Source organism: Aspergillus sydowii, assembly GCF_001890705.1.
Source record: "Aspergillus sydowii CBS 593.65 unplaced genomic scaffold ASPSYscaffold_10, whole genome shotgun sequence".
Taxonomy (NCBI): Eukaryota; Fungi; Ascomycota; class Eurotiomycetes; order Eurotiales; family Aspergillaceae; genus Aspergillus; species Aspergillus sydowii.
In genome coordinates this window covers 1,078,536-1,102,180 of record NW_024467868.1, presented here as the reverse complement: position 1 = coordinate 1,102,180, position 23,645 = coordinate 1,078,536, and the positions used below count along the sequence as shown (strand labels likewise).

Here is a 23,645-nt window from a genome sequence, read left to right as displayed (position 1 = left end):
TGTTAGAGACCTCTTAAAAGCTACAGGTTGAGTCTGGCTTTCTGAGACCAAGCAAGCATTTACCAGCGTACTCTGCACATCCGACATGGGCTCGCAAGTAGAAGACCGTGTCGCCATTGTCGTCGGAGCTACAGTTAGTCCATCAAACGCGCGGGGCAATGTCGAGCTGTCACTGACCTACCACTGCAGTCTGGCATCGGAGTCGATATTGCCCGGGATCTGGCGACCCGAGGATGGAAAGTTGCCTGTGTAGGCCGGCGGCGTGACGCTGGAGAGGCGCTTCTGAAGACTCTCCCTGGCGACAATGCTCGGTTCTTCCCTGCCGATATCTCCAACTACGAGGAGTATGCGAATGTATTTAGGGAAGTCCACAAGCTATGGGGCCATATCGATGCACTATGTGCCAATGCTGGCATCGTTGATACCTCCTCCATTTACATCTATGACTGGAAGAACAAGAGTGTTGACGAGGTGCCTCCGGCTCCCGAGCTGAACGTCGTTGACATCAACTATAAGGGAATAGTATACGGCACCCAACTGGCGACTCACTTCATGAGGCACAATCCTCAACCTGGCGGTCGCATTGTCATCACAGGAAGTATCGGGGGCGTCTTCCCCCACAACACCTATCCTGTATACTGCGGCACCAAGGCGGCTGTCAACCAGTTCGTGCGCGGGATTGCCCCGCTGCTGAAGCAAAAGGAGAACATCTTGATCAATGTCGTCATGCCTGGCATGGTGGACACTCCGATTGTTCCCCCAGAGATGACTGCAGCCGTCACTCCCGAGTGGTGAGTCTACCAGTCTACCCAGCGTGCTGTTTTGAATGTGTGCTGACACCAGCCCCAGCCTGACCCCAGTTGAAACTGTCCTCAAGGGATATCAGACATTCCTCCAAGATACGACAGGAATGACCGGCCAGACGCTAGAGTGTTCCGTGAACAAGCTGATCTACTACCAGTTGCCCGAGCATGGCAATGGGTATGTCACCAAACGGGCTGTCACTGTGTGGGAACCGTTATTCCGCATGATGCACGGCGAAGACTCGCAGCTTCCGGACGCCATTGCGTGAAACAGAAGCCGAAACCAAAGGAACGAGTCAGTCAGAGTGGCGCCACCGAAAGGGCCAAAGGAGCCGTGTCAGGCAAGCCCTAATTCGCTTGGCCTGCAGAACGGGATCCGTCTTGGGGCGCCTGCAGGGCCGATCGCAGTAGCTAGAGCTAGTCGCAATTAGACTGTCTTTTCCTCCTGTCAACTGTCAATTGTCAGCCAGCTAAGCATGTCCTTTCGGCCGAGCCCGACCAGTTGGATGTGCAGTCTCTCCACGGGCCTGCGGGCCTGTATCCGCGTGGGTCGTGAATGCTGCCAGCTGCCAATCGATCCTGCAATTTATCCACGGCATATTCCTCAATTTTCAGGCGTGATCCTTCACGAAAGTCCCATCCGCCTTGGGCAATTCCGCCGCGCAAAGGATGCGATTATGGTTCCATCCCAGTGGCGAAAGCCCTGCCGCTGCCGTCAAACTGTCAAGTCAGAGTGTCAACTGTCAACAGCCCGTGTGGAGCAACCTTGGAGGTAATCCTTGGTGTCTTCACTTAGTGTCCTTAGTGTCCTTAGTTCCCCCGTGCCGGATTCACGTCAAGGTCCCCTTTTCATGCTCATTGTCGGGACTCTGGGATCTCCGTACGGAGGTGTGCACTAAAAGTATCCGCGCGGCGCTAGTGTACCAAATGTAACACTTGTTCAATATTACTAGTAAATTTGTATGAGAGATGTAACCCAGGCAACATAATTGCGGCTATCTATTTAAAATGCCCCTCAAACACGCAAAAAGGTCAAAAGGAGAAGAAATGAAGCTATTCACAGTCTATCCACTCAGGTGAGAGATCTTGACGAGTGGAGAGCTGTCCTTTCAACCGCTTACCTCTCCAATTGCGTGTATCTGAGCCTTCTCGATACTCGTTGCCCCCCTCTAAGCGGATTATCTCATTACGATTTATAAGTAGGCGTTGAATCCAGTCCTGGATCATCTTCTGTGGTAGCTCATTCCACGCCTTAATCCATACCTCTTTAGCAGTCTTTCTATCCCGAGGCGCTCCTCGCGCAGTTGTACGTTTCTTTAGCCATGACCAACAAGGCTCAATTGCATTAAGATCAGGTGAATTACCCGGCCAGTCATCAATCCGTTGGATACCATAATAATCGTATACACGTTGCTGGGCGTGGTGACGATGAGCAGGTGCCTTATCCTCTAGAACTCGTGTATTCGGCCGTGCCTCCTTGCAGCGTTTCGCGAAAGGGATAAGATAGGGAATTAAAACCTCCTAAAGTAGCCCAGAAGTTAGATATTATAAAGAAATCGTATATAAAAAAGAACCAGACCTTTTGATACCGATACCAATCAACCCCCCCTTTACCCTTGCGTACAAGCTTGCCATTTTTCTCGTTCCATTGAAATTCTGGCTTTCGACCACCTCTAGGACGAAGTTGAAGCCGACGAAGAGCTGTATTCAACTCCCATTCCTGTCTGCATACTGGCTCAAGGTCTTCATTCATCTCTTCAATTGCTTTATCTGCATTTCGTCGTTGAAGAGCTGACTCTGGATCGTAGATATATAAAGGACCTTTAGAGTCCCATGAAAAGCATGCCCATACCATAAACTCCGAGCAACCCTTCCACCGTCTTCGTATACACGTTTGATTATATTGATCCTCAGGTGTACGCCATACTCGAACCGCTCCGCGTCGTTGACCTAGAACAACAGCCGTTTCATCGGTAAATATAAGATCTTTTATCGAATCGTTGGTCCACGGGTTCTGAAGACAATATTCAAGCCGTTTGGCCTTCATCGCGTCAGTAAGACCAGGTTTAGTAGAGGGTTTCGCATTATTTAAGCCATAAGAATGAAGAATACGCAGAACTGAAGATGAAGATATACCGGCTTCAAAAGCTAGTATTTCAGAGGATTTCTCACGCCCAGCTCGATCCTTTGAAATACTCTGTAGTATAGAACTTTCTATAGCTGGAGTAATTTCTTTAGGACGACCTGAGCGCTTGCTATCCTCGAAATACTCCTTCTTAACCCTTAGAGACTCCTCTGGTTTATATCCACGCGCCTTTGCCTTCTTTATAAGGTCCTGAATCGTCCGCGGAGCCACCTCTAAATAAGAAGCAATGTCCAGCGTTTTGAAGCCAAGGCCATATAAAGTAAGGATCTGGACGCGGAGTTCTACCGGATGATAACCATTGGCAGGCATCGCGGGGCCTTGAAGGTGTAAAGAGATCTCGGTGGCTTATTGAATTATAGAGGCAGGCAGGAGGTTTTAAAGACACTAAAAATCTGAAAGATCCGTGAAATAGCGGTCTGAATAGCTTCAATATTGAGGATTTAGAGGATTCAAAAGGAATTGACGGAGCAGAAGATCAAAACAATTAGTTAAGTCAGGATTATGTTTTGATGTTTTATACCTCATACAAATTTACTAGTAATATTGAACAAGTGTTACATTTGGTACACTAGCGCCGCGCGGATACTTTTAGTGCACACCTCCGTACACATACTCCGTACTGAATAATGGTTCGTCATCCTCAGCTAGCGAAAGGAATTAGTCGTATTTGGCACTGAAACTGAATGGTCCGCGCTGAGTCGTCTAACCTGAATCGATAGTGACCCGTCTGCCCGGTTTCTGGTGATTTCCCAAGTCTACTCGTAACTACTTGTTCAGAATGGCCCCAACCTGGTTCTCCAGCACCGTCGCCGCCATCACCTCGCGCATGCCGTCGTCGCAAAAGGAATGCTGGTCCCGGAAGTAGACGCCAGTGTCCGAGATCTCCACGGCCTGGCCGAAAAGTCTGTCGGTGGGGACGTGGGTACCTCGTGCATCTGTCAAGCCCGGCTCGCCCTCGCCCGCCAGCTGCAGCACCACTTGGACCACCGACTCCATTTCTGTGAATCGATGCTGCGGGAAGGCGTTCCATCCCTTCTGATCAACCAGGTCGGTGCGTACGATCCCGGGGCAAATGGCGTTGGCACGGACGCCACCCGCCTGGAAATGCTGCGCGATGGAACGCATAAAACCAACCACGCCGACTGTTTTTTATTTAACGGTCGCAGTTAGAGATAGTGCACGGGGACAAGACAGAACGTTCTCGAAAATTGCACTCACATTTGGCCGAAGAGTAAAGTGGGGAGTAGAATGACGGATACAGTCCGCCGCAGCTAGCGGTCATCACAATACTCGCCCCATTGCCATGGCCCGGCGATGCGCGGAAGTAATGCTGCGCTAGATAGGTCGTCAGGATTACCCCTTTCAAGTCTGCATCGATTGAAAGCAGATCAGGTTCCGGTGGTGGTGCCACCATCTCGCCGGCACCGACGGGATGGGACTCGTAGAAGTTGAACCGCTCGATCATGCCGGCATTCGCAAACACAAAATCTAGTTTCTTGTGTGCCTGGAAGCTTTTCTGGAAGGCCTCGCTCAGGACCTGGTATTTTGTGACGTCTGCATAGTGGAAGGTGGTCCGGGCAAGACTCTCAGCTGCTTTCGTGCCCCGTTCTGAGTTGATGTCGAGGATGTGAATCTCCCATTCAGGCCGCGTGGACAATGCAGTAGCAACTGCCAGTCCCATTCCATTTGCTAAGTGTCATTTCAGTGTCAGTAATGGCAGAATTGATACATCACCTGTCGATAAGGAGTAGTCAACACACCTCCACCTGTAATCAAGGCCACCTTTGGCGTCATTTTCAATGCGATTTGCAAGGATATTCGTGCCGGGGTCTCAAGGCAATGTCACCTGGAATCGCTTGTGAACGGCTGGTCTTATGTACATGCAATATGGTGATCATCTCCCGTAGAGGGCAGCAACTACAGTGTGATACTCATGTTCTTTCAGACCCATAGGTAGTCTGCTCATCATAGGCTTCATAGCCCACACATTGGTTGTAGATACTGTCTATCTTAGGTAAGAGACAGCTATTCTATGTGACTAGTCTAACGGTCGTCAGCCTGACACTCGGCCAGGACCGTCCTCGAATCAGTAAGCGCCACTCCCACCTGCCTGCAGGTTCCACCGCGGTAAATCCTTCATGTCCCTTTAGCCTGTCAGAGTCAATTGTGAGGGTTGGGCGTTTTCGATGCCGCACCCCTGTCTCGGGCTTGGTTCATCTAATGTCGGATGGTGAGACCCCTGTCATTTTTATTCCCCGTGTGGCGTTGCGCGATGGATCAGTCTGACCATCCTAATCTTCCAATTGCAGATAGCAGATGCCGATGTATTCACCAAGCACATGATGCTCGCCCATGAATGGGTGGAAATGCTCGACGGTCCGTCACAATCTCAGGGATTTCGGAGTATCAGTTCCATCCTTGGCTGCGTCCGTCAGTGGCAGATCCAGTCAGGCCCGGTGAATTGGCCCCAGATGGATTTTGTGGTAGACAATAGTACGAATGGCCCTGCTACGCTGGTATGAATGGACCTATTCTGTTCCTTCGATCTGGGACCGCCAGAGGAAAAGACAGGGGTAATGCGCGCCAAAGAGAACTAAGCCCAACGATTTACAGGGAAGTTGCATCTCACACCTTTGACATCTGTCGAAAGTAGATCCTGCAACGGCCTTATTCTTTCTATTCTTCTTCCCCACGCCACTGGCTTTTAAGCATCGGGCTACCCTGAGCGTTTCAGGTTTTCCCTTTTGGCAAGTCTCTCCCCGGTGAAAGTGCTGCCATTTGAGGTCGTTCACAATGGCATACGACCTGAATACAGAGACATGGAGCGAATATGGCATTGGCATATTCTTCCTGCTGCTGCGTCTGGTAGCACGCCTGAACATGGGAGGAATCCGTGGACTGCGCCTCGATGATGCCTTTTCAATACTGGCCATAGTAATGAGCCCCATTCGGTTTTGCGTTTCTATTGCTGACGATGGTACAGATATTCTTCACGCTACAAACCGTCAACATCTACCAAATGAGTGAGTGGAGAGGCGGATAGGGTCCTGCTGATGGAACTGACTCGCCACAGACATAATCGGAACCAACATCGGACTTGACGAAGAGAGTGCAATGGCTGTTCCGGAGAGCCAGTTCGACGATATGATCCTGGGCTCCAAGCTGGCGTTCATGAATTGGATCTGGTATATATGTTATATATGGTGCCTGAAGGGAGTCCTGCTCTGCCTTTACTGGAAGCTCACGTACGTGCAGACATACATTTGATATACCACTGCAACACTAACATCCTGTGGCATTACAGTGCAGGGACATGGCATCGGCATTTAGTTGTTGGCTCTTCGGTCTTTTGTGTTGTTATCTGGCTCGCATGCCTGTTGACGCACGTCTGCATGTGCACACCCATCTATCGCAACTGGCAGATCCAGCCATATCCAGGAGGTAAGGTGCCGTTGCACTATCCCAGACGATCTTCTAATGGTGGATATAGACCACTGTACTCTTCGACAACCTCTCTATGTTGAGATTGCGACCTTCAATGTCTTGTAAGCCACCAGCCCCTCTCCTTTGAGAAGCCATACTGAGAAATGTTTTGTTAGATCTGATCTCTGCATAATTATCATCCCCATTCCCATCCTCGCAAAGCTCCAGGTTCCACTCCCGCGCAAGATCGTTCTGGCACTCATGTTCTCCTCCGGATTCTTCATCATGATCTGCACCATCCTGCGCGCCTACTACTCGCTCGCCAGTATCACCAGTCTCCCAATTGCCCTCGGCTGGGCCAGTCGTGAATGCTTCGTCGCCGCAATCGTCGCATCATTGCCAGGAATCAAGCCATTGTTCCGCAACACCAAGATCCTGGGATCGTCGAACCGCAAGAAATCGCACAATTACTACAACAGCGAGGGATACAACAATTTTGGCTCGAAGGCATCGGCAAACACAAAGACATTTGCCTCGCGACGCCGAGGTAGCCATGGACGGCATTTCGAACTCGACGATGTCCTGCAAACGGGGCATATGGACACTCGTGTTTCCACCGGTGACAGTGAGGAGTATATCCTGGAGAGCGCCAAGAACGAAGGGAATTCAACTACAAGACCGCATCAAAATGACCTAGCTATCCATGTGACAACTGAGTACTCACTGCAGTCAGAGCAGCAGAGACGGCTTTAGGCTATACCGGTAGTTATTACTGAATGACATGAACTCTAATTATGTGACGTTATATCCAAGTTACACCCTTGCTGGCACGCCTACTGGACTGGAATGTAATGTTCTCTCACGGGGTTTGAGGTTTCAGGCGTCCAAGAACTGGCGATTTTAATATTAAGCAGTACCCCTAGCTACCAAGCAGGACATTCGGTACATTTCTATCAAATCCGATATCTACTGGCAATTTGCATTACAACCTCCGGATTCAACTGGCCTTCGATCTGCAAGCCTAGAGCTTTCCCAGTCCTACAGACCCAGCTGACTCTAGTTCATACTCCTTAATCAACTTGTCTGCCGCTGTAGCTCCCGTCACATACGCCACAGCTTGAACGTGGCAGTTCGACAACACTGGAACGACACTCATGTCTGCCACTCGCAGGTTCTCAATCCCCATGAAACGGAAGTCCTTGTCCACGACGGCCTCTGCATCTCCGGGCTTGCCCATCTTGACCGTGCCCGTCATATGCCAGCTAGACGAGATGTTCTCGCGCCAGTACTCGAGCAAATCCTCATCCGAGTCGGACTTTGGACCAGCCAATTGCTGCACATTATCCTTCGTATAACCATCATACTGGGCAATACGCAGCGAATCACGGAGTGACTCGATTGCCGCACGGCGGTCGAACGGGTGCGAGAGGAACTTGGGATCGAACTTGAGCGGCGTATTAGGGTCTGAGGACTGCAGAACAGCCTCCCCGTTAACCTGGCTGTTGAAGAGGAAGACAAGCAGACATGAGTAGTTGAGGGCTTCCTTGGCGAACCCAGGAATGAACCAGTGAATGGGGAAATGCGTGAGGACCTCGTAGTGCGGCACTGTCGTCTGCAGCAGGAATTGCTTCTGCTGCTCAGGAAGGGCTTGGAATTCCGCAGACGAAGTCAGACGGTCGAGCTTGAACCACCCGATGCCGAGTTCGCAGGCGAACTTGGACCACGGGCCTGATCCGTCCTTCTTCCATTGCTCCAGGGCGCTGGCCATGGCTTCTTCGTCGCCGTAGAACTCGCGGCGCTGGGTGCTGTTCTCGACGCGTGTGTTGACGATGGGCACGAAGCAGTGGTCTTTCAAACCCTGTCCGATGGCGGGAGCATCCAATACAACAGGGATATTGAATTCCTCAAGTTGCTTAGCCGGTCCAATACCAGAGTGCATCAGGATCCGGGGGTCCTCGAGCGATCCAGCGCACAGGACGACTTCCTTCGAGGCGTAATCTGACAAGGCACATTAGCTGCAACTCCGACGTAACAGAAAAAAGCACATACACTTCTTCCCATCCGCTTCAACCCCGACAGCCTTTTTACCCTCCAGCACCAGCCGCTGCACCGGCGCATTCGTGACAACCGTCAAATTCGCCGGCTGGGGCTGCAGCAGATCCGCCGCCGTGGAGCGCCGCCCATTCGCCGCCGAGTTGATCAAGACCGACATCCCAATCGGATTGCCCGAGTTATGGTCCGGATTGAGAGGAAACCCAACCTGCTCAAAGACGTCTAGCAGCTCAGGCAGGTCGCGCTCCCACTCCTGCGCGAACCCAACATGCAACGGGCCAGCGCTGCCATGGTCGTCCGCTGCGGGCGCAGCATACTTCGCATCCAGACCAGCTGGGACGCCCGCGTGGAAAGTCTCGAGCGCCTTGAAACGCGCCTGCACGGGCTCCCAGCGGAAGGCATCGTCGTCGACCAGACGCGCCCACTCGTTGTAGTCGTCGCGGGCGCCGACGCTGTACACGCCGAAGTTGATGGCGCTGGAGCCTCCCATGCCACGGCCGCGCGAATAGTCGATCTCGCGGTTATTGCAGTGCTCCTGCGGCGTGGTCTTGTACCCCCAGTTCATGTCCTTGTTCTGGAAGGTGAGCCAGCGCTGGCCGTCGACGCGGAGGTTAGGGTCTGCATTGAGTCCGCCAGCCTCGAGGAGCAGCACACTCGGTGCTTTGGCTGAATTGGCGAGCTTGGAGGCGACGGTGCTGCCAGCAGGGCCGCCTGGAGACGTTAATCTCTGAATGTTGTTCAATTGGTGGTGTACGTGGCGTACTTACTGCCGACGACAATAAAGTCAAATGGGGAGGCCATCTCGAGATTCTACAGATAAGGTGAAGAATTGAATCTGAGATCGCAGCAGCCAGGACGAACTCGAGGACAACTCGACGAAAAAGAGGAATTCCAAATCACAGATGCCGCCATCTCACCGCGGGGAATCGTTTGGGGCTGGATTCCACTCTATGCCGTCTTCCCCCCGGGCGCCCAATGGCCTCGACCAGCATCCGAGATTGCTCCACTTGCGAGCAGCGTGTGCAGACTGGATTGGAGTGTCTAGCCGCTCGGGGGCCGTTGTCAAGCAGCGAGCGGGGCCCGCGCCCTTAGTGGCATCTTCCGCCTGCCCAAGCCAGCTAGAGTGAGGCTATCCGCACGTTGACGCAGAGTAAACGCGCCCCAAGTGGGCTGGCCATCGTCTGCTAAACTATTGCGAGACTGGAACGAACACGGAATCGGGGCCATCCGATGTCTACAACGTCTGACGGCCAGTCACCAGTGTGGCTGTGTGGAGCCGTTATTGAGATGTGCACCTTTCTGCTGTCCCACTGGTGTAGCCAACGAGCCAACACTCTTAGTCTTAATCTTCACTCTTCAGTCCCTGAAGGATCTCAACTGCAGACAGCTTCCTGTCGGCTGAACTTCGGATTTCGTAACTTAAATAACTGTATATGTAAAATAGTTTGCTGTACATCTTATATATCTTCGTACATTAGAAGAGGCCCCTATTTTACGGGTTCCTACAGTTTTAAGATGCCCGTCGTTCTGTTTTGTACATAGTAAACAACCGTCGACTAGTGTATCACCATCTTCGATTTTCCAGAGCAACGATTTGCTGATATATATTGGCACCGGTGAAGGCGCTGGAGATCCACCATCATCTCATAGTATATATTGTTGTATTAGTGACTTAATTTGTTAGCTTTCATGAACTAGTGGCAATTAACTGATTATATATAATACTATATTATGGAGTAATATAGTCAATCCAAATAGTATTAATATAAATTATAGTATAGTGTTAGAGAAGCTATCAGTCAATAGTCCTGCCTTGCTGACGCCGCAACTCCTAATCATATGTCAGATAAGGGCTGCCAATTGTCCTTAATTGAAGTTAGTTTTAAGAATGTTCTAAAACCAAAAATATATCCAGAATATAGACCTAAAAGATAAATTAGCTTTAGTCTCAAAGATAATTAACATTGAACACAACTTTCTACGTATAATAGTAATAATAGTTTTTAAATAATAAAGTAATTAATTCAAACAGCTCTGTTCATCTATTGAGCTCAGCCGACCTGCGGTGGGGGAACTACACGACCGGAAAATCGGCACCCGGTCTCCGACTTCTGCTACAGACTGCTACTCTGTAGCTGATCTTCCGTTCGTTTTCCTTTCATCAACGCAACGTCCATCTTCCAATACGACGTCCGTCGGCTCTGGCTCTGTTCACGATGTGGAAACCAGTGGCTGTCCCCTTTCAGAACTCCCAGCCTCTGCCTAATCTACCCACAACAGATGAAATCCGCGCTTGCACTAATGTCCTGTGGGAGACCATGGCCTCCAAGATTGTGGCCCTGAACGACGATATTGTTGTAAAATATGGAGGCTGTATCAACATCTGGGAAGGTCAGGCTTTGGTTTACCTTGAACGACACGTCCCAGCAGTTCCGGCCCCTCGACTGTACGCGATGTACTATGATTCCAAACAACTTTTCTTAATCATGCAACGCGCTCCCGGGGTGCAGCTGAATTCCATTTGGCCGTCATTGGCGGACTCTGAGAAGGACGACATTATCGCAAATCTTCAACTAATTTTCGACGCAATGCGAAAGGCCGAGTGTCCATGGCCGGACTTTTTCGGCGGCCTGGACGGGGGCGGCGTCCCTCACTACCTATTCTATAGTCAACATGGCGATGAGAAATTTCTAGGGCCTTTCTCCGGCGAACCGGCCTTCGTTGCGGGCCTTGTCGGCAACTACAGAGCCTTGGTTGAACGCAATCATCGGCCAGACTACAAGGCTCGCTTTTACGAAAAATACCTCGCCCACGTCCTTCAAGGTCACCGGCCCACATTGACGCATGGGGATGTTCAGCAGAAGAACATTATGGTTGTGGAGAATACAAGTCGCCCAAATAACCAAGGCGGGCGTTCATTTGATATCATGCTGGTCGATTGGGAGAATTCCGGTTGGTTTCCTGACTTCTGGGAATTCTTTTGTGCGTCCTACCCCCTTACCTTCCAGTGGGACGAAGACTGGTCCTGGCGAGTCCAAGAGTTTGTTCGAGTGTGGCCCGCCGAGATGGCCATAATGCAACTCATTGACAAGGACCTAGGCTGGTGAAGGACGCTGCTGCTATGTTTAGATCGGAATGGATTTATTTTCTTAACCGCGAAGAGCAATAAAATATAAACAAGTCAAAACAAAAGACCGATTATCCTAATTTCAAACACACTGACACATTTGTCTTGCCATAGTTACTGTACTGTCCCACGGACAACCCGATGCTTCAAATTGAACTATGCAGAATTCCTTCGCGTCGCAACTTCGGAATCGCAAGCTGATGTGTCCATTCGTTACACTTCATGATTGGCCGTCTTTGTTCTCCTGGTCCGTAAAGATCTCCATTCTGCTTCGTCCATGTGAGCTTGTTGCGCCTTGCTGGATCCTTGCTCCAAAAGTCAATTCCCTGCTGTTTGGTCGGTTCGGGCAAGGCTCTCAAGATACCCTCTACTCTCGGATAATCAGCTTTGCGAATCCATCCAATCTGTGTATTTCTGTGAAAATGCTTGGACGCTCCAGGAACATAGTTGTCTTTTACTTCGAACCGCATGCCGCTATTGGTGATGATGTCGCCGGTGACGTGAAATAGCGCTCCTCGGAGGGTCTCGGACTCTTTCTCAACAAATATACCTGTGTGGTATCGCTTGGGAGGGTCCAGAGGATCGTAGGCTACTGTGTCTAACTCTGGTGTGGAGACTTTGTACCACTCGCCCCCTCTGTGACCGCGGGGAGGGGGTGTTGCTCTAGGTGTTGCTCTAGGTGTTGCCCTAGGTGCTGCGCTGCGTGCTAGGGTCTTATCGCCCTTCATGGAGGCATCCTGAGTCCTTCCCCGAGAGCTGGGAGGAGGTGCCCCTCTTGGCGCGACTGGAGGTGATGCTCTATACGCTCCTCTGTATGCTGTGGGGGGCGCTACAGCCGGTGCTGAGGGCGGCGCTGTTCTGGATGCCCCTCTGTATGTCACCGCGGGTACTACCACAGGTGCTACCGCTGGTTCTGTTCGAGATGCTGCCGGCCTGGGTGTTGGATGGGGGCTGTGCTGCATGTTGCGGGATCCTTTCTTGTTGAACATGTTCGATATTTGGCCAAGGACGTGAGAAGATCTTAGCGCTAATGAAAGAGAACAGTATGTCAAAGTATCAAGACAATGGAAGTTGAAGATGTGGTCCTTTCAGTCAGTATAAGGTAATGAAATAGTGATTATAGTTTTTTACAATTGCAATTATATCTTCTGCCTTTTATAATACAAAATCGATGTTCTGAACTGTGAATGGGGGTGTATACTTGGACATGATCTCGGAACATCAAACATATCAAGTATCATGTGGCGCGCGCCAGATGAGAAGGTAGCAAGCTGAAACAGAACAATTGGACAGGGATTCGTGAGAGGTCTCAAGAGGATCCTAAAATAATCACAGTGACTTTGTCGAAGTGTAATTATAGTGTCGTAACAGTTGGCGCCGAATGAAGCAATTGGACGAGGGCTTCAAAGAAAGTCCACCGGTCAAAATGTTGGATATCATGATAGCCCGCAGGGCCGCCATAGCCAATCGGTTAGAGATTTTTAGCGCCGGTTATTGTTCTACCTCTACGCTAGTTGCGGCGTTGCGACTTGCGTGTGCGAGATTATTCGAGTCGGCGGCTAACAGTGTTTCCTCAACAGGTTCACGAAATGGCGAAGCTAGAGACAATCCGTCACCGCACGGCCAATAAATCAAAGGAAGAAGCCCGACAGAATCGAATCAAGGGAATACTGGACGTGCGTAGGATGAGAAAACATATCAGAGTTGGACTAAACCGGAATGCAGAGGTGCCAGCAAAACGATAACACTGGTGCGCTGAACTGTGGCGACAACATGGAATTTTATAGCTACTCTCTTCTCAATTGAAAGCATCTTATTTGCATCTTCGTATCGTTGGACCAGATTTGCGCAGTAAAGCATCAGATCCCTAATCTGTTCGGAAAACCCTGAAACCCCCTTCCAGCTGGACATTTGAATAGAATCTAGTGAGGCGTCAGAAATGTCTAACCGACGATGTGTAAACGGAAGCAAACGTAAGTCTGGAAAGTTGACCATTATTCAATGGGGATTGCATTTCTACGGACATCTCGGACTAGCTAACCCCTCCATGGCTTACGACGGGCGGTTAGTCTCACCAGGGAAGTCCACCGCGGCGGCTGAGTGGAACCATTATTGAGATGTTCGTCTCTCTGGCCTCTGCCGTCCCATATCGCTATCAAGTCTCCACTCTTCACTCTTCAGTCCCCGAGGGGTCTCACTGCAGAGTGAAAACAGCTGACTGTTGGCTGAGCTTCAGATCTCTACTATTTTGTTTATACTCTATGGGCTGCGGTGCAGTTTATTAATAATCTACTTAATTAGAAGGATCTCTTAACGTAAATAACTATATAGATAAAATAAGTTTACTATATATCTGATATCTCTTAGTATTTTAGGAAGGGCTTCTTAATTTACCTATCCTTAGGATCTTAATATCTGGTCATTCTCTACTCTATATAATAAAACAACGGTATATTAGCCTATAACCCGTCTTCAACAGCCCGATCAATGATTTGGCTGATATATATATTAACCGCTCGCCGGAAATAGAGGGATAAATATCCATGCATGCTTGAGGTGAATCCGCCTAATCCGCAATTTGAACCTGGAATTGCTGTCTCCATATAGTTCTCGAGTCAGTCACGCATCATAGGTTGATTAGCCCTGACTAGGCCACAAGACGGGGTTATAGGACAGATAATTCTGATGGACTCGTCGAACTATGCCTCTTTCTTCCTGTTCCTATATTAATACCATGGATATCCCCTCTCTCCGGATTTCACAGTGTCTTGGCTTCCCCGCAATCTCCACGTCCTCGGTCAATAGGTGGAGACATGGCATTGTCCCGGGTATGCCCTTACCTGTCACTGTAAATTTTGCAGTCTGATTGCTATCTGGTTCTGCGGGATAGACTGGGGTAGACGGCGCCGGAAACGGCAGATCTCCTGATAAATAGACCTCATATCACACCATGCTGAAGCTGGAGATATTGCAAAGAAACTCTGTTGAACGTATGCTCGTAGATATCCTGGTCCATGTCACGAATCATGAAGCAATTTTCTCTTCTGTCTTTAGTCACTCCAGCCTTTTGCTGCCTGGAGAAAAGAGAATCTGCTGTCGATATAACCAAAGGCATACGACAAGAGTACTACTTCGCGGATTACACGAACTATACGTCCTTCCCCGATGAACAGAGGGCCAATGTGACAAAGTATCTATCTGAAGCACGAGACCTGGCCCAGCAGGATCTATGTATGCAACTCAACTTTGATTTGTCTGGTAGAGGCTCACAGTCACAGACCCATACTTCGCGCGTGACTGCAGCTCCCTACCTATATATTCGGAGACTGACAGACTCTCCCAGTCAAATGGGGCTTCGTACCGGCAACGGAGGTATTTTCCGGTCTCTACTTTGTCGGCCAGGTAGCGTGGTCCTCCTGGGCGTACGATACAGGAGACGGCCTTGTCATCTTCGGTACACTGGCTTCGGCAGAGGAGGCAGAGAAAATAATAATCCCCGGCGTCGAAAAATTAGGGTACTCTGGAAAAGATATCAAGTATGTGCTAATCAGCCATGAGCACTTTGACCACTACGGCGGGGCCAGGTATCTTCAAGCCAAGTATAATGTCCCCATTGTGGCTTCGGAAACGGCCTGGGAGGCGATGCTCGAGGATTCTCTCGGTCCCCTCAAGAACGACAAAGCTCTTGCTGTCAGCGATGGAGACCGTCTGACAGTGGGTAACTTGACTCTTACATTTTACGAGTCTCCTGGCCATACCGGTGGCACAATCTCATGGACCTTCCCCGTCAAGGACCTCCAGAGTGGCGAAAGGTTTGTCGCTGCATTATACGGTGGCATGGGCTTTTCGAAAACGCAAGAAACCCTCACCCAGCAGGTGGCCTCGTTCGAACGGTTCAGTGGTTTGGCAGGTCAACACGATGTCGAGGTTCTCATCGGGAACCATCAAGCGAGAGACCGTAGCCTGTACCATCTGGACCTTCTGGCGCATCGCGAGTGCAATGATAAAGGCTGCAATATCGAGAACCCGTATGTCCTCGGCGTCGATGCCTATCAACGGTGGTGCAAGGTTCAATCGCTGTGCATCCGGGCGTATGCAGCTAGAATGAATATGTACCTGAGCCAGTAGCCAGAATACACCTCGAACTACACGACTAGAGCATGGATTAAAGCCAAATATGGTTGATAACTATTGCAGACACTGAATCAAGTAGATCACCCATTGGCAGTCAAGCAGTCAATCAACAAGAAACCTCCAGCCAGTTCGCATCCACTTGAAGAAGAACCAACTCGTTATCCAACCCTTCGTAGAAGATTCCAAATCTGTCGTTATCCAGTGCAGTGATCGTCGAATAGGCTGTTGCCCCAGGGCTAAATACCTTGCCAGCAGACCAGGTGTACCCATCATCACAAGAATACCGCACGGTCCCATTTATCCGCGACTCCTGGCTATTCGCATTCGTGAAGAGCAGGATTCTAGCCAGGTCCGATCCTCCTTCAGCATCAGGATACATCCGCGTAATAGCCCCATTGCACCCCGGATCCGGCAACTGAGTCTCACTCCTCGGGGTCGAGTAAGTTATGCCTCCATCGGTGGACAACGCGACTTTGCGATACCCACTACCATCGCCCGGTCGCGAATTCAGCATGACTGTTCCATTCGAGAGCTCGACTATCTTGTTCTCATCCATGCCTGTACCGACAGGTGTGCCCATCTGCCACGTACTGCCGCCGTCGTCGCTGTACACACTATACGCCTGAGACGCAGTCGACCCATCGGCCTGAATCACACGGCCAACAAACGGCTGCACCAGTCGTCCAGCATATTTGCCGTATTTGAGCTGGATGCCTTGTCCAGAGGTGGCGAATGCGCCCAGCACCCCGCCAACATTATCAACACCGTCGACTGTGGCACCTACTGGCTTGATAGCGGTTGTGATCAGCGGCGGAGCTCCAACCTTGCTGGAGGCCACCGGGGGCAGCTCAGGCTGATTATCAGGGTCAGTCGTCCAACTGAGTCCTCCATCGGTCGACAAGGACACCTCGGCGCTCAACACATCAACATCCGTGTCATTATTGCCGAGCACACTTCCCGGGTAACCCTGGTCTTTTGAGAAGACGTGGAAGTTGAATACCTTTCCCTTGCCGCTATCAACCACGTAGCTTGGATCACTGAACCCGTACTTCTGGACTCCCTCTGATCCAGGCCGGCCCTGCGCAATGTAGGTCAGAGCTCCCCAGGTCTCGCCATTGTCTGTGCTGCGTCGCTGCAGGATTGAATTGGGTGACGGGGCGTCTGCGCCATCTGGGCGCCCGTCGAAAGAGGCCAGTACGACACCATTGCCTAGGCGGGTCAAAGCCACGATTCGGTAGTAATTGAATGGACCGTCGCTATTCTGGGCCAGTGTCTGGTTGATAACTGCTGCATGGGAGAGAGCGAGGATAGACAGGACTGACAGGGCAAGTGACTGGACAGTCAGAGCGCGGCATGAGCTGTACAAGGAGTGTAGCATTTTGAAGATAAGAATGTCTTTTATTGAGAATGAAGTCTGGGTGGATATATACTATGATACTATGCGAGCCATCATCGGCTCGGATATACACATGTTGTTTTGCTAATATCAATACAGGCTGGATCCGATCAGCGAATCGCTTGCATCGCTGGTATTCCATCCGATCGGAAGAATTTAGTCCGTTATCTTGGTCTAAATACAGGAAAACGGTGTATATATGTAGAAACGTATGATGCGCAGACTCAGGTAATTTATTCAGCCTAGAGACTGTGATCGACCTGCTGGGTGTTGTTAACCTCCATCAAACAAATGATGATTCACGGTTCCTGTTTTCACATGGACTGCGGATCAATCTGCAACACCACACGACATGCCTAATGGGCTGGTGAACCACACACGTCATGTCCTGTAGCATGCTCCACCAAGTGGCCCACTGTCAATGCCACCATGACCCCCCGCGAACGCCAATTCCAGACCAAGCAGACGCTATAAGAGCTAGTCACTACCCTTTTCTTGCCATACCCCTCCATTAGCGGCAGCACCTTTTTTCTCCCATTGCCAACAAGGAAACCACTGAGACTCTAACCATGTCTGTTACCGTTATCGACAGGTAAGAGTATGATTCCCCAGGGAAACGCTCTGTCCACTTACACCTGTTGCTCTGGTGCAGTTTCGCCCAGTTCCAGGATTTAATAAACTCCGACAAACCGGTCATCATTGACTTCTGGGCTCCCTGGTGTGGTCCGTGCCGCGCGATAAGCCCCGTCTTCGAGAGCCTGGCGTCGCAGCCAGATTTCGCCAACATAACGTTTGCCAAGGTCAATACCGACGAGCAAGAGCAAATCGCCGGCGAAGTCGGAATTCGAGCAATGCCAACCTTTATGTCCTTCAAAGACGGCACCAAGCTGGACGAACTTGTTGGAGCCGATCCTGGAAGGTTGCAGAACCTTATTCGACAGGCTGTATGAATTCTTGTCAGGCTTTGATGGACAGTAGCCAGATAACAGTAATATAAAGTGTATTACTCACGCGCTCTAGGGCAAAAGGACGTGAGTCTCAAACAATATAGTCGTTTCTACAGTACAGGCCTTATAGTGCCACAATCAAGTGACCCCGGCCTGGAAGTAAAGTACGCATTCGTTGAACGCTGCGACGATCAAAATAAATAGATTTAGTTTCAACCGACTAGAATCAACTTACAATATTCTTATTCAGGAAAAGCGTCTGCACGTTACAGAATCCCTTCAGACCGTTGGCGCCCCATTCTGTTCCAATGCCACTTTCCTTGTGCCCACCGAAAGGCGCACTGGGCGAGAGATCAAAGTGTGTATTGACCCAAACATTTCCAGCCTGGAGCTCCCTCGCGACTCTGCTGGCCTTCGTGAGGTCGTTGGTCCAGACAGATGCACCAAGGCCCATCTTGGTGTCGTTTGCTCGGGCAATAACATCCGCTTCATCGGTCCCCGACAAAAGGGGTACTATGGGGCCTATAAAGCCATTAGCTTCTGCTAATAGAAGGGCTGGGTTGCATACCGAAAGGCTCTTCAACAACAGTACGCGAGTCCTCCGGAGGACGATCAATCACGGTAGGTGTGATGAAATACCCAGAAGACCTTGTTACTTCGCCTCCTGTCACCGGATTCCAGCCCTGCGCTTTAATGTCGTCAAAGAATGTCTTGACACGCTCGTACTGCATAGAATTCTGCAGAGGGCCGTGGGTGACTCCATTCTGGGAACCATCACCAAGGGTATAGCTCTGGACAGACTTGACGAGTGCGGAATTGAACTCCTCGAAGATGGACTCATGGACATATATCCGCTTGAGGTTGAGACAGATCTGTCCCGAGTTGAGGAACGCGAAGAACGCAATCTTGAACAGTTAGAGACATGATAGCCTGGTTGATATAAATTACGTTTTCAGCAACCTTTTCCACGTTGACATCAGGGAAAACGATAGCAGGGTCGTTTCCACGTCAATTCCCGTTAGGTAAGTACAAGACAGGCTAGAGATACTTACAATTCGAGTACCCTCTTCAGCATCTTACTAGCACTCTGCAAAACCGCCTTTCCCGTGTTTGTAGACCCAGTAAAGCTGATCTTGTCGATTCCCGGATGGCTTGTCAACCAGGGTCCTAGGTTGTCATCGCCACTCAGAGACTGCACAACGCCAGGTGGGAAGAACTGCTGGGCAAGTTCCACCAGCTTCAGCCCGCAGTATGGGGTAAATGGTCTTTCCGGTTGTTAGGAAATAGAGAAATCGGAAATAACGGCGGGTGACTGACCAAGGCTTCACGATAATAACATTTCCCGTAAGCAGCGCCGGTGCGATCTCCCCCGTTGCAAGAAGCAGAGGGAAATTCCAAGGGACAATAGCACCGACAACGCCAATGGGGGTATATCTAGTGACGACACTGCGAGTCTCGTTCTCTTCAATCACGTCCTCGGGGAGAGAGATTCCAGCCATCCCACGTATCCATTCGACAGCGGCCTCCGTTTCGGCTTCGGCTTACGGAAGCTGAGGTGGTCAGTGTCTGCCCCAGTTTCATAGCGAAAAGTCTCACTGGCTTTCCCTGTTCCGTTGTCAAAAGACCCCGGAAGTTGGTCCGATACTTGGCAATGGCATCTGCATAGGCAAGCACGGCGGCACGGCGTTCTTCATAGGGAACTCGTGACCATGACTTGAATGGCTCCTTAGCAGCAGAAGCAGACTGGTCCAGGTCGACCTGGGTCGCGACAGGAACCTCCGGCAGGGCATTCAAGTTGGCTGGGTTAATACCATGGCGGGTAGTTTGGGTAGGGGAGCTTTTCCCGCCGATGATCTGTACGAATCCGCTGTTGAAGTCCACGATGGGATGCTTAGAGAATCACTCAGTTGAGATCACGCCATGTTGACTGTTTTTATAGCACATTGGGTCGTATAAGCTCGGGAACGGTCCGAACCCGAATGAAACGGTGGAGGGGCATTCACTTATTCACTACCATTGGAATAGTTAAAGCACTGTACGGTCCCACCTCGGCTGCCAGCCCTGACAGCCATACAGAGTGCGCAGAAACAGAGTAAATTAAGCCGTAAATGGACCGCGGACCGAAGTGTGACCCTAATCCCCGTATTCATCGGATGTCACAGATAGCCATATGGGATGGTTACTTTGATTAACTGATCTAATCGTGTCGTTTTGATATTAGGCTCATATAATGTCCTGTATCTATCAACGTATATACTATTCATCAGCTTCGGAGCCTGGACTAGATATCGCATTATTTATTGGATTCAATCGAAAATAGAATGTATTGACCAACCCTCCTTCATTTAGAGTTACATAGTTGTGAACGTCGACAGTCTGTGGCATCAAAACTTTGCCATAGTAGTTCATTGCGTCCTTGCAATTAGGCCTGCCCATATGAACCCATGCACTCCACTGCCGTTTGACGCCATTCCTGATACTTCAATATCGACCAGGCCTGTTTGTCTCGTCGATCATGGGGCAATGCAGGTGCTGGCGCAAGAAATTGGTCCGAGCAGTGTTCTCCAATACCCAAGACCACCTTTACCCCAGGTGGAAAGTTCCCAAAAAAAAACCGGTAAAGTGGGCAATACCTGAAACTGGCTTATGCTCATAATCTCGTTTCACCAGGAGACACTGCTTGCGACCGTGGCCTGCTGCTATATCGCAGCATCCTGTATCGGCTAGCTTGCCACGGCATGCCAGTTGCTGGATCTCGACGAAATGGTCCATTATAACAGCGACGAGGAACAACTTTCACCCAAACCCGATGCTACGTTCACTACAATTCCAGGCTCATTCAATATTGTTCTTTCACTGTCGGGTCTGACGTGCGCCGCCTGTGTCGCCACCGTTGAGCATGCGTTGTGTGGGCTAGAGGGAGTCAAGGAAGCTCGAGTGTCTCTTCCATTACAGGAAGCTACCGTAATCGGAAAAGAAGGACATCCTATCGACAAGGATTCTCTGCTGAAGGTAGTACGAGAGGCAGGGTATAATGCAGTCATCGGCCGTCGAACGCCGCAGGAGATGGTTGAGATTTCCCAGTTGAAAAAGGACATTGCGTTACTGAAATCGGCGCTCGGCAATTCTTCAATATACGCTGCGAATGTGCAGGGATTGCTTTCCATGAGCAACTGGTTTCTTGGGACTTCCGCATCAGCACTTGCAGCCAGATGGTGCTTGCATACAGCATCCCTCGTCCTGACCACGCTATGCCAATATCGACATCTCGCGTGGATCCATCAGGAAGGTTGGAAGCGCATATTGAAAAGAAACCCAAACATGAATTCTCTACTGTCAATGACCATCGTCCTAGGGCTGCTCTTCAGCACAGCGGGGTTATTGATATGCGGTCCCCAAATGGAATCATCATACCAGACGGCGATTAATGGCCTCACCCTGATTTTCCTCTCCGCGAGATGCTTAGAGGCTCTCTCAAGAAAGAAAAAGAGTCAAAGTCCCGGGCCAACCTTTACCGCCCACTAATTCACCAGGACTAAGTGATGCTCAATGGAAGTTTGCGGCGCGTGCCCGCTTCTTTTCACCGCCGGGGAAACGAGATTGTCATTTCTCCATTCGCCATGATACCTGGCGATTGCTCTGTGATCCATGAATTCTCCTCGGTGAACGAATCCATTGTTACAGGAGAGTATCCTCTGATAGAGAAGAATCCCGGAGCTTCGATATTTGCTGGTACGCGGAATCTTGGCGGGGTTATCTTGAGTTCCCAGCTCGATTCAATCATCCTAGCTTTAGATAGCAAAGATCGCTCAGCGGCGTATCTGCTTCAATCTAACTTGGGTCTCCGTATATAATGTCATTTCATTATCTCTGGCCACTGGCGCGGTTACACCGCTTGGCAATGGCTTTACCCCGTGAGTTATTATCTCACTTCTATTGTTTGGCTTTATCTGACCTGGGCTAGAACTCTTGCTATGATGCTTACGTCCGCTTCTTCAATATTCACGACAATACAAACCTTCCGGCTTCGGGCACGATTGAATAATTTGGAAGTCAACAATATATCTCATCCCCGGCCGTTGAAGTCCGCATAGCGAACGACGGAGTCTTTTATTAATAGCAATACATATAGCAATATATATATATATAAATATACAATGCTTCACTATTACTCTCCTTCATAACATACTGCGCTCTACTAGAGNAGGTATAGGTATTCAGATAGGGATATTCAGTGGATGAAACTGGTCCAAATAAGTGAGCCAGTCCGACGAGCCTCCTGCATCTCTCTGACTCCAGAACTCACTGCACATTCCGTACAATCTGCGCGTGTAAGGGTAGTAACTCGCTCCTCGGCAGGACTGGAGAACCTGTAGCGCTCTATTGCCTTTGATTTGAGTTGAGAGATCCATGGCTGCTACAAAAATCGGAAGTAAGGTGTGAGGCGGCGGTTCTCCCACAAGCAACAGACACCTTTCCATGTGAGATAGGATTTGCTCCGTATACTCAGCTCGTACCTTGCAATGTAAATCTGCTGAATATCTTGCTTGATGCAGGATCAAAAGTGTCACTAGTCGATACGCATAGGCCTGTGTCAGGAAAATAGTGCGCTCATTCGAGGTAAGTATAGCCATCATCCTCAGTGGTATTTGGAGTTTCCAGTCCTTCACCTGCTCATAAACATCATTCCATGCTTGAATGTCTAAGGTGCCTTTTGCATCTTCGCCAGTGGCCAGGACCACGCAGGCACCATATAGCGAGGGAAGCAGGTCACAGCATAACCCAGCAAAGCGATCAATCACTCCCGGTCGCCGTGGTTGAGATCTGATAATTGGTACTCGGCGGTTGATGAAAGCCGTGGTGGTGTCTATGAACAACAAACATATAACGGGGTCCATCATTTATGGATGAGAAGAAACAGCGGGATACCAGTGCCGAAGTTGCAGGAGACTTGTCTCGTAAATAAGATGCGTCGAGGTTCCCAGAACCACGCGGTCGAAGGATTTTGGAAAGAATCCAAGCCACAGAAAGCTGGTCAGACTATCGATGTCTGATACTCTTGTCTCTCCGAGCACCTGAAGCCCGCGCGAGCAGACCAAAACATCCGACTTCTCATGCCCACCGAATCCAGTCTGCACTAGCCCCATTATGCGCCCTAGTGCCAGATATAGATCCTGCAGGATAGGCGGACCACGGCGAATATTGGCGTAGACTTTTGTACTCGGCGTTGGAACAAAGGGCGCAGCGATGGTGTAAAATGAGGCCAATGGATTATGTCCTGGTGTCGCTTGCGACATACTATAAGAAGCGAATGAGCTCCTTAAAACAAGACGACTTGGATATGCGCGGCCGTTGAATCGGCGTTCTGTGGAACCTTCTTCCTCCGCCCAGGCATTCCACGTTTTCCCGAATATAAGCATTCATGGCTTAAACGAAAGCAGCGACGGCAGCTGCCTAATGTGCTGGCTGGGACGCATTTGGGCTTGATAGCATGGCACCGATCGCAAGCGGGGCAGACGTCGGTGCAGGGAGATCATACGGATATCGTGGCAGCGTCTCTGATCTTATTAGAGAGGACAAATGCGCAGAGAAACTACTTACGTCGGGGAGCGATGTT

At 50.1% G+C, this 23,645-nt stretch overlaps 13 protein-coding genes across 13 annotated transcripts; 6 read left to right on the top strand and 7 right to left on the bottom strand.

Moving 5' to 3' along the window:
• The first annotated feature begins 52 nt into the window (after positions 1-52).
• On the top strand, positions 53-1,254 carry ASPSYDRAFT_48547 (SDR family oxidoreductase). Its single transcript, XM_040847652.1, has 3 exons — positions 53-133; positions 190-791; positions 850-1,254. Exons 1-3 carry the CDS (start codon positions 86-88, stop codon positions 1,070-1,072), a joined length of 873 nt encoding a protein of 290 aa, XP_040700073.1. The 5' UTR covers positions 53-85; the 3' UTR covers positions 1,073-1,254.
• Positions 1,255-1,898: 644 nt separating this feature from the next.
• ASPSYDRAFT_110367 (uncharacterized protein) lies at positions 1,899-2,427 on the bottom strand (the record flags this gene model as incomplete). Its single annotated transcript, XM_040839907.1, has 2 exons — positions 1,899-2,324; positions 2,383-2,427. Coding segments are annotated over 2 exons (471 nt in total), but the record flags the coding sequence as incomplete, so codon positions are not given.
• A 1,040-nt stretch (positions 2,428-3,467) lies between these two features.
• Positions 3,468-5,135, bottom strand: ASPSYDRAFT_48543 (uncharacterized protein). The gene is made up of 3 exons (XM_040847651.1): positions 4,710-5,135; positions 4,168-4,638; positions 3,468-4,091 (listed from the first exon to the last, which is right to left on the bottom strand). The coding sequence occupies exons 1-3, from the start codon at positions 4,741-4,743 to the stop codon at positions 3,715-3,717; spliced, it is 882 nt and encodes a 293-aa protein (XP_040700071.1). The 5' UTR covers positions 4,744-5,135; the 3' UTR covers positions 3,468-3,714.
• A 472-nt stretch (positions 5,136-5,607) lies between these two features.
• ASPSYDRAFT_408124 (uncharacterized protein) lies at positions 5,608-7,350 on the top strand. Its single transcript, XM_040846154.1, has 6 exons — positions 5,608-5,883; positions 5,933-5,972; positions 6,023-6,194; positions 6,254-6,390; positions 6,440-6,494; positions 6,549-7,350. Exons 1-6 carry the CDS (start codon positions 5,743-5,745, stop codon positions 7,123-7,125), a joined length of 1,122 nt encoding a protein of 373 aa, XP_040700070.1. The 5' UTR covers positions 5,608-5,742; the 3' UTR covers positions 7,126-7,350.
• Positions 7,351-7,393: 43 nt separating this feature from the next.
• Positions 7,394-9,225, bottom strand: ASPSYDRAFT_92447 (GMC family oxidoreductase; the record flags this gene model as incomplete). Its single annotated transcript, XM_040852683.1, has 3 exons — positions 7,394-8,370; positions 8,422-9,135; positions 9,192-9,225. The coding sequence occupies 3 exons, from the start codon at positions 9,223-9,225 to the stop codon at positions 7,394-7,396; spliced, it is 1,725 nt and encodes a 574-aa protein (XP_040700069.1).
• Positions 9,226-10,640: 1,415 nt separating this feature from the next.
• On the top strand, positions 10,641-11,531 carry ASPSYDRAFT_34246 (uncharacterized protein; the record flags this gene model as incomplete). Its single annotated transcript, XM_040845212.1, has 1 exon — positions 10,641-11,531. One exon carries the CDS (start codon positions 10,641-10,643, stop codon positions 11,529-11,531), a length of 891 nt encoding a protein of 296 aa, XP_040700068.1.
• Positions 11,532-11,697: 166 nt separating this feature from the next.
• On the bottom strand, positions 11,698-12,279 carry ASPSYDRAFT_92445 (uncharacterized protein; the record flags this gene model as incomplete). The annotated part of the gene is made up of 1 exon (XM_040852682.1): positions 11,698-12,279. The coding sequence occupies one exon, from the start codon at positions 12,277-12,279 to the stop codon at positions 11,698-11,700; it is 582 nt and encodes a 193-aa protein (XP_040700067.1).
• Positions 12,280-14,577: 2,298 nt separating this feature from the next.
• ASPSYDRAFT_92444 (MBL fold metallo-hydrolase) lies at positions 14,578-15,679 on the top strand (the record flags this gene model as incomplete). The annotated part of the gene is made up of 3 exons (XM_040852681.1): positions 14,578-14,782; positions 14,830-14,844; positions 14,895-15,679. 3 exons carry the CDS (start codon positions 14,578-14,580, stop codon positions 15,677-15,679), a joined length of 1,005 nt encoding a protein of 334 aa, XP_040700066.1.
• Positions 15,680-15,791: 112 nt separating this feature from the next.
• Positions 15,792-17,063, bottom strand: ASPSYDRAFT_92443 (sialidase family protein; the record flags this gene model as incomplete). Its single annotated transcript, XM_040852680.1, has 1 exon — positions 15,792-17,063. The coding sequence occupies one exon, from the start codon at positions 17,061-17,063 to the stop codon at positions 15,792-15,794; it is 1,272 nt and encodes a 423-aa protein (XP_040700065.1).
• Positions 17,064-17,559: 496 nt separating this feature from the next.
• Positions 17,560-18,280, top strand: ASPSYDRAFT_48536 (thioredoxin family protein). Its single transcript, XM_040847650.1, has 2 exons — positions 17,560-17,673; positions 17,734-18,280. The coding sequence occupies exons 1-2, from the start codon at positions 17,651-17,653 to the stop codon at positions 18,029-18,031; spliced, it is 321 nt and encodes a 106-aa protein (XP_040700064.1). The 5' UTR covers positions 17,560-17,650; the 3' UTR covers positions 18,032-18,280.
• On the bottom strand, positions 18,255-20,574 carry ASPSYDRAFT_80802 (aldehyde dehydrogenase family protein; the record flags this gene model as incomplete). Its single annotated transcript, XM_040851060.1, has 6 exons — positions 20,479-20,574; positions 19,625-19,918; positions 19,357-19,551; positions 19,092-19,265; positions 18,597-18,933; positions 18,255-18,550 (listed from the first exon to the last, which is right to left on the bottom strand). Exons 1-6 carry the CDS (start codon positions 20,497-20,499, stop codon positions 18,255-18,257), a joined length of 1,317 nt encoding a protein of 438 aa, XP_040700063.1. The 5' UTR covers positions 20,500-20,574.
• Positions 20,575-20,791: 217 nt separating this feature from the next.
• ASPSYDRAFT_134974 (uncharacterized protein) lies at positions 20,792-21,553 on the top strand (the record flags this gene model as incomplete). Its single annotated transcript, XM_040840703.1, has 1 exon — positions 20,792-21,553. One exon carries the CDS (start codon positions 20,792-20,794, stop codon positions 21,551-21,553), a length of 762 nt encoding a protein of 253 aa, XP_040700062.1.
• A 536-nt stretch (positions 21,554-22,089) lies between these two features.
• ASPSYDRAFT_407924 (uncharacterized protein) lies at positions 22,090-23,206 on the bottom strand. Its single transcript, XM_040846152.1, has one exon. It carries the CDS (start codon positions 22,927-22,929, stop codon positions 22,246-22,248), a length of 684 nt encoding a protein of 227 aa, XP_040700061.1. The 5' UTR covers positions 22,930-23,206; the 3' UTR covers positions 22,090-22,245.
• Between the last annotated feature and the right edge of the window lie 439 nt (positions 23,207-23,645).

Bases quoted from the DNA above. Each gene is read 5' to 3' on its own strand.
- ASPSYDRAFT_48543 (XM_040847651.1), bottom strand. From the start codon at position 4,743: ATGACGCCAAAGGTGGCCTTGATTACAGGTGGAG. The intron at 4,639-4,709 runs GTGTGTTGACTA...AATGACACTTAG, and splicing joins GGCCTTGATTACAGGTGGAG to CAAATGGAATGGGACTGGCA. The intron at 4,092-4,167 runs GTGAGTGCAATT...AATAAAAAACAG, and splicing joins ACTTTACTCTTCGGCCAAAT to TCGGCGTGGTTGGTTTTATG.
- ASPSYDRAFT_48536 (XM_040847650.1), top strand. From the start codon at position 17,651: ATGTCTGTTACCGTTATCGACAG. The intron at 17,674-17,733 runs GTAAGAGTATGA...GCTCTGGTGCAG, and splicing joins TCTGTTACCGTTATCGACAG to TTTCGCCCAGTTCCAGGATT.
- ASPSYDRAFT_48547 (XM_040847652.1), top strand. From the start codon at position 86: ATGGGCTCGCAAGTAGAAGACCGTGTCGCCATTGTCGTCGGAGCTACA. The intron at 134-189 runs GTTAGTCCATCA...CTACCACTGCAG, and splicing joins CCATTGTCGTCGGAGCTACA to TCTGGCATCGGAGTCGATAT. The intron at 792-849 runs GTGAGTCTACCA...CACCAGCCCCAG, and splicing joins GCAGCCGTCACTCCCGAGTG to CCTGACCCCAGTTGAAACTG.
- ASPSYDRAFT_408124 (XM_040846154.1), top strand. From the start codon at position 5,743: ATGGCATACGACCTGAATACAGAGACATGGAGCGAATATGGCATTGGC. The intron at 5,884-5,932 runs GTAATGAGCCCC...ACGATGGTACAG, and splicing joins CCTTTTCAATACTGGCCATA to ATATTCTTCACGCTACAAAC. The intron at 6,391-6,439 runs GTAAGGTGCCGT...TGGTGGATATAG, and splicing joins GATCCAGCCATATCCAGGAG to ACCACTGTACTCTTCGACAA.
- ASPSYDRAFT_407924 (XM_040846152.1), bottom strand. From the start codon at position 22,929: ATGATGGACCCCGTTATATGTTTGTTGTTCATAGACACCACCACGGCT.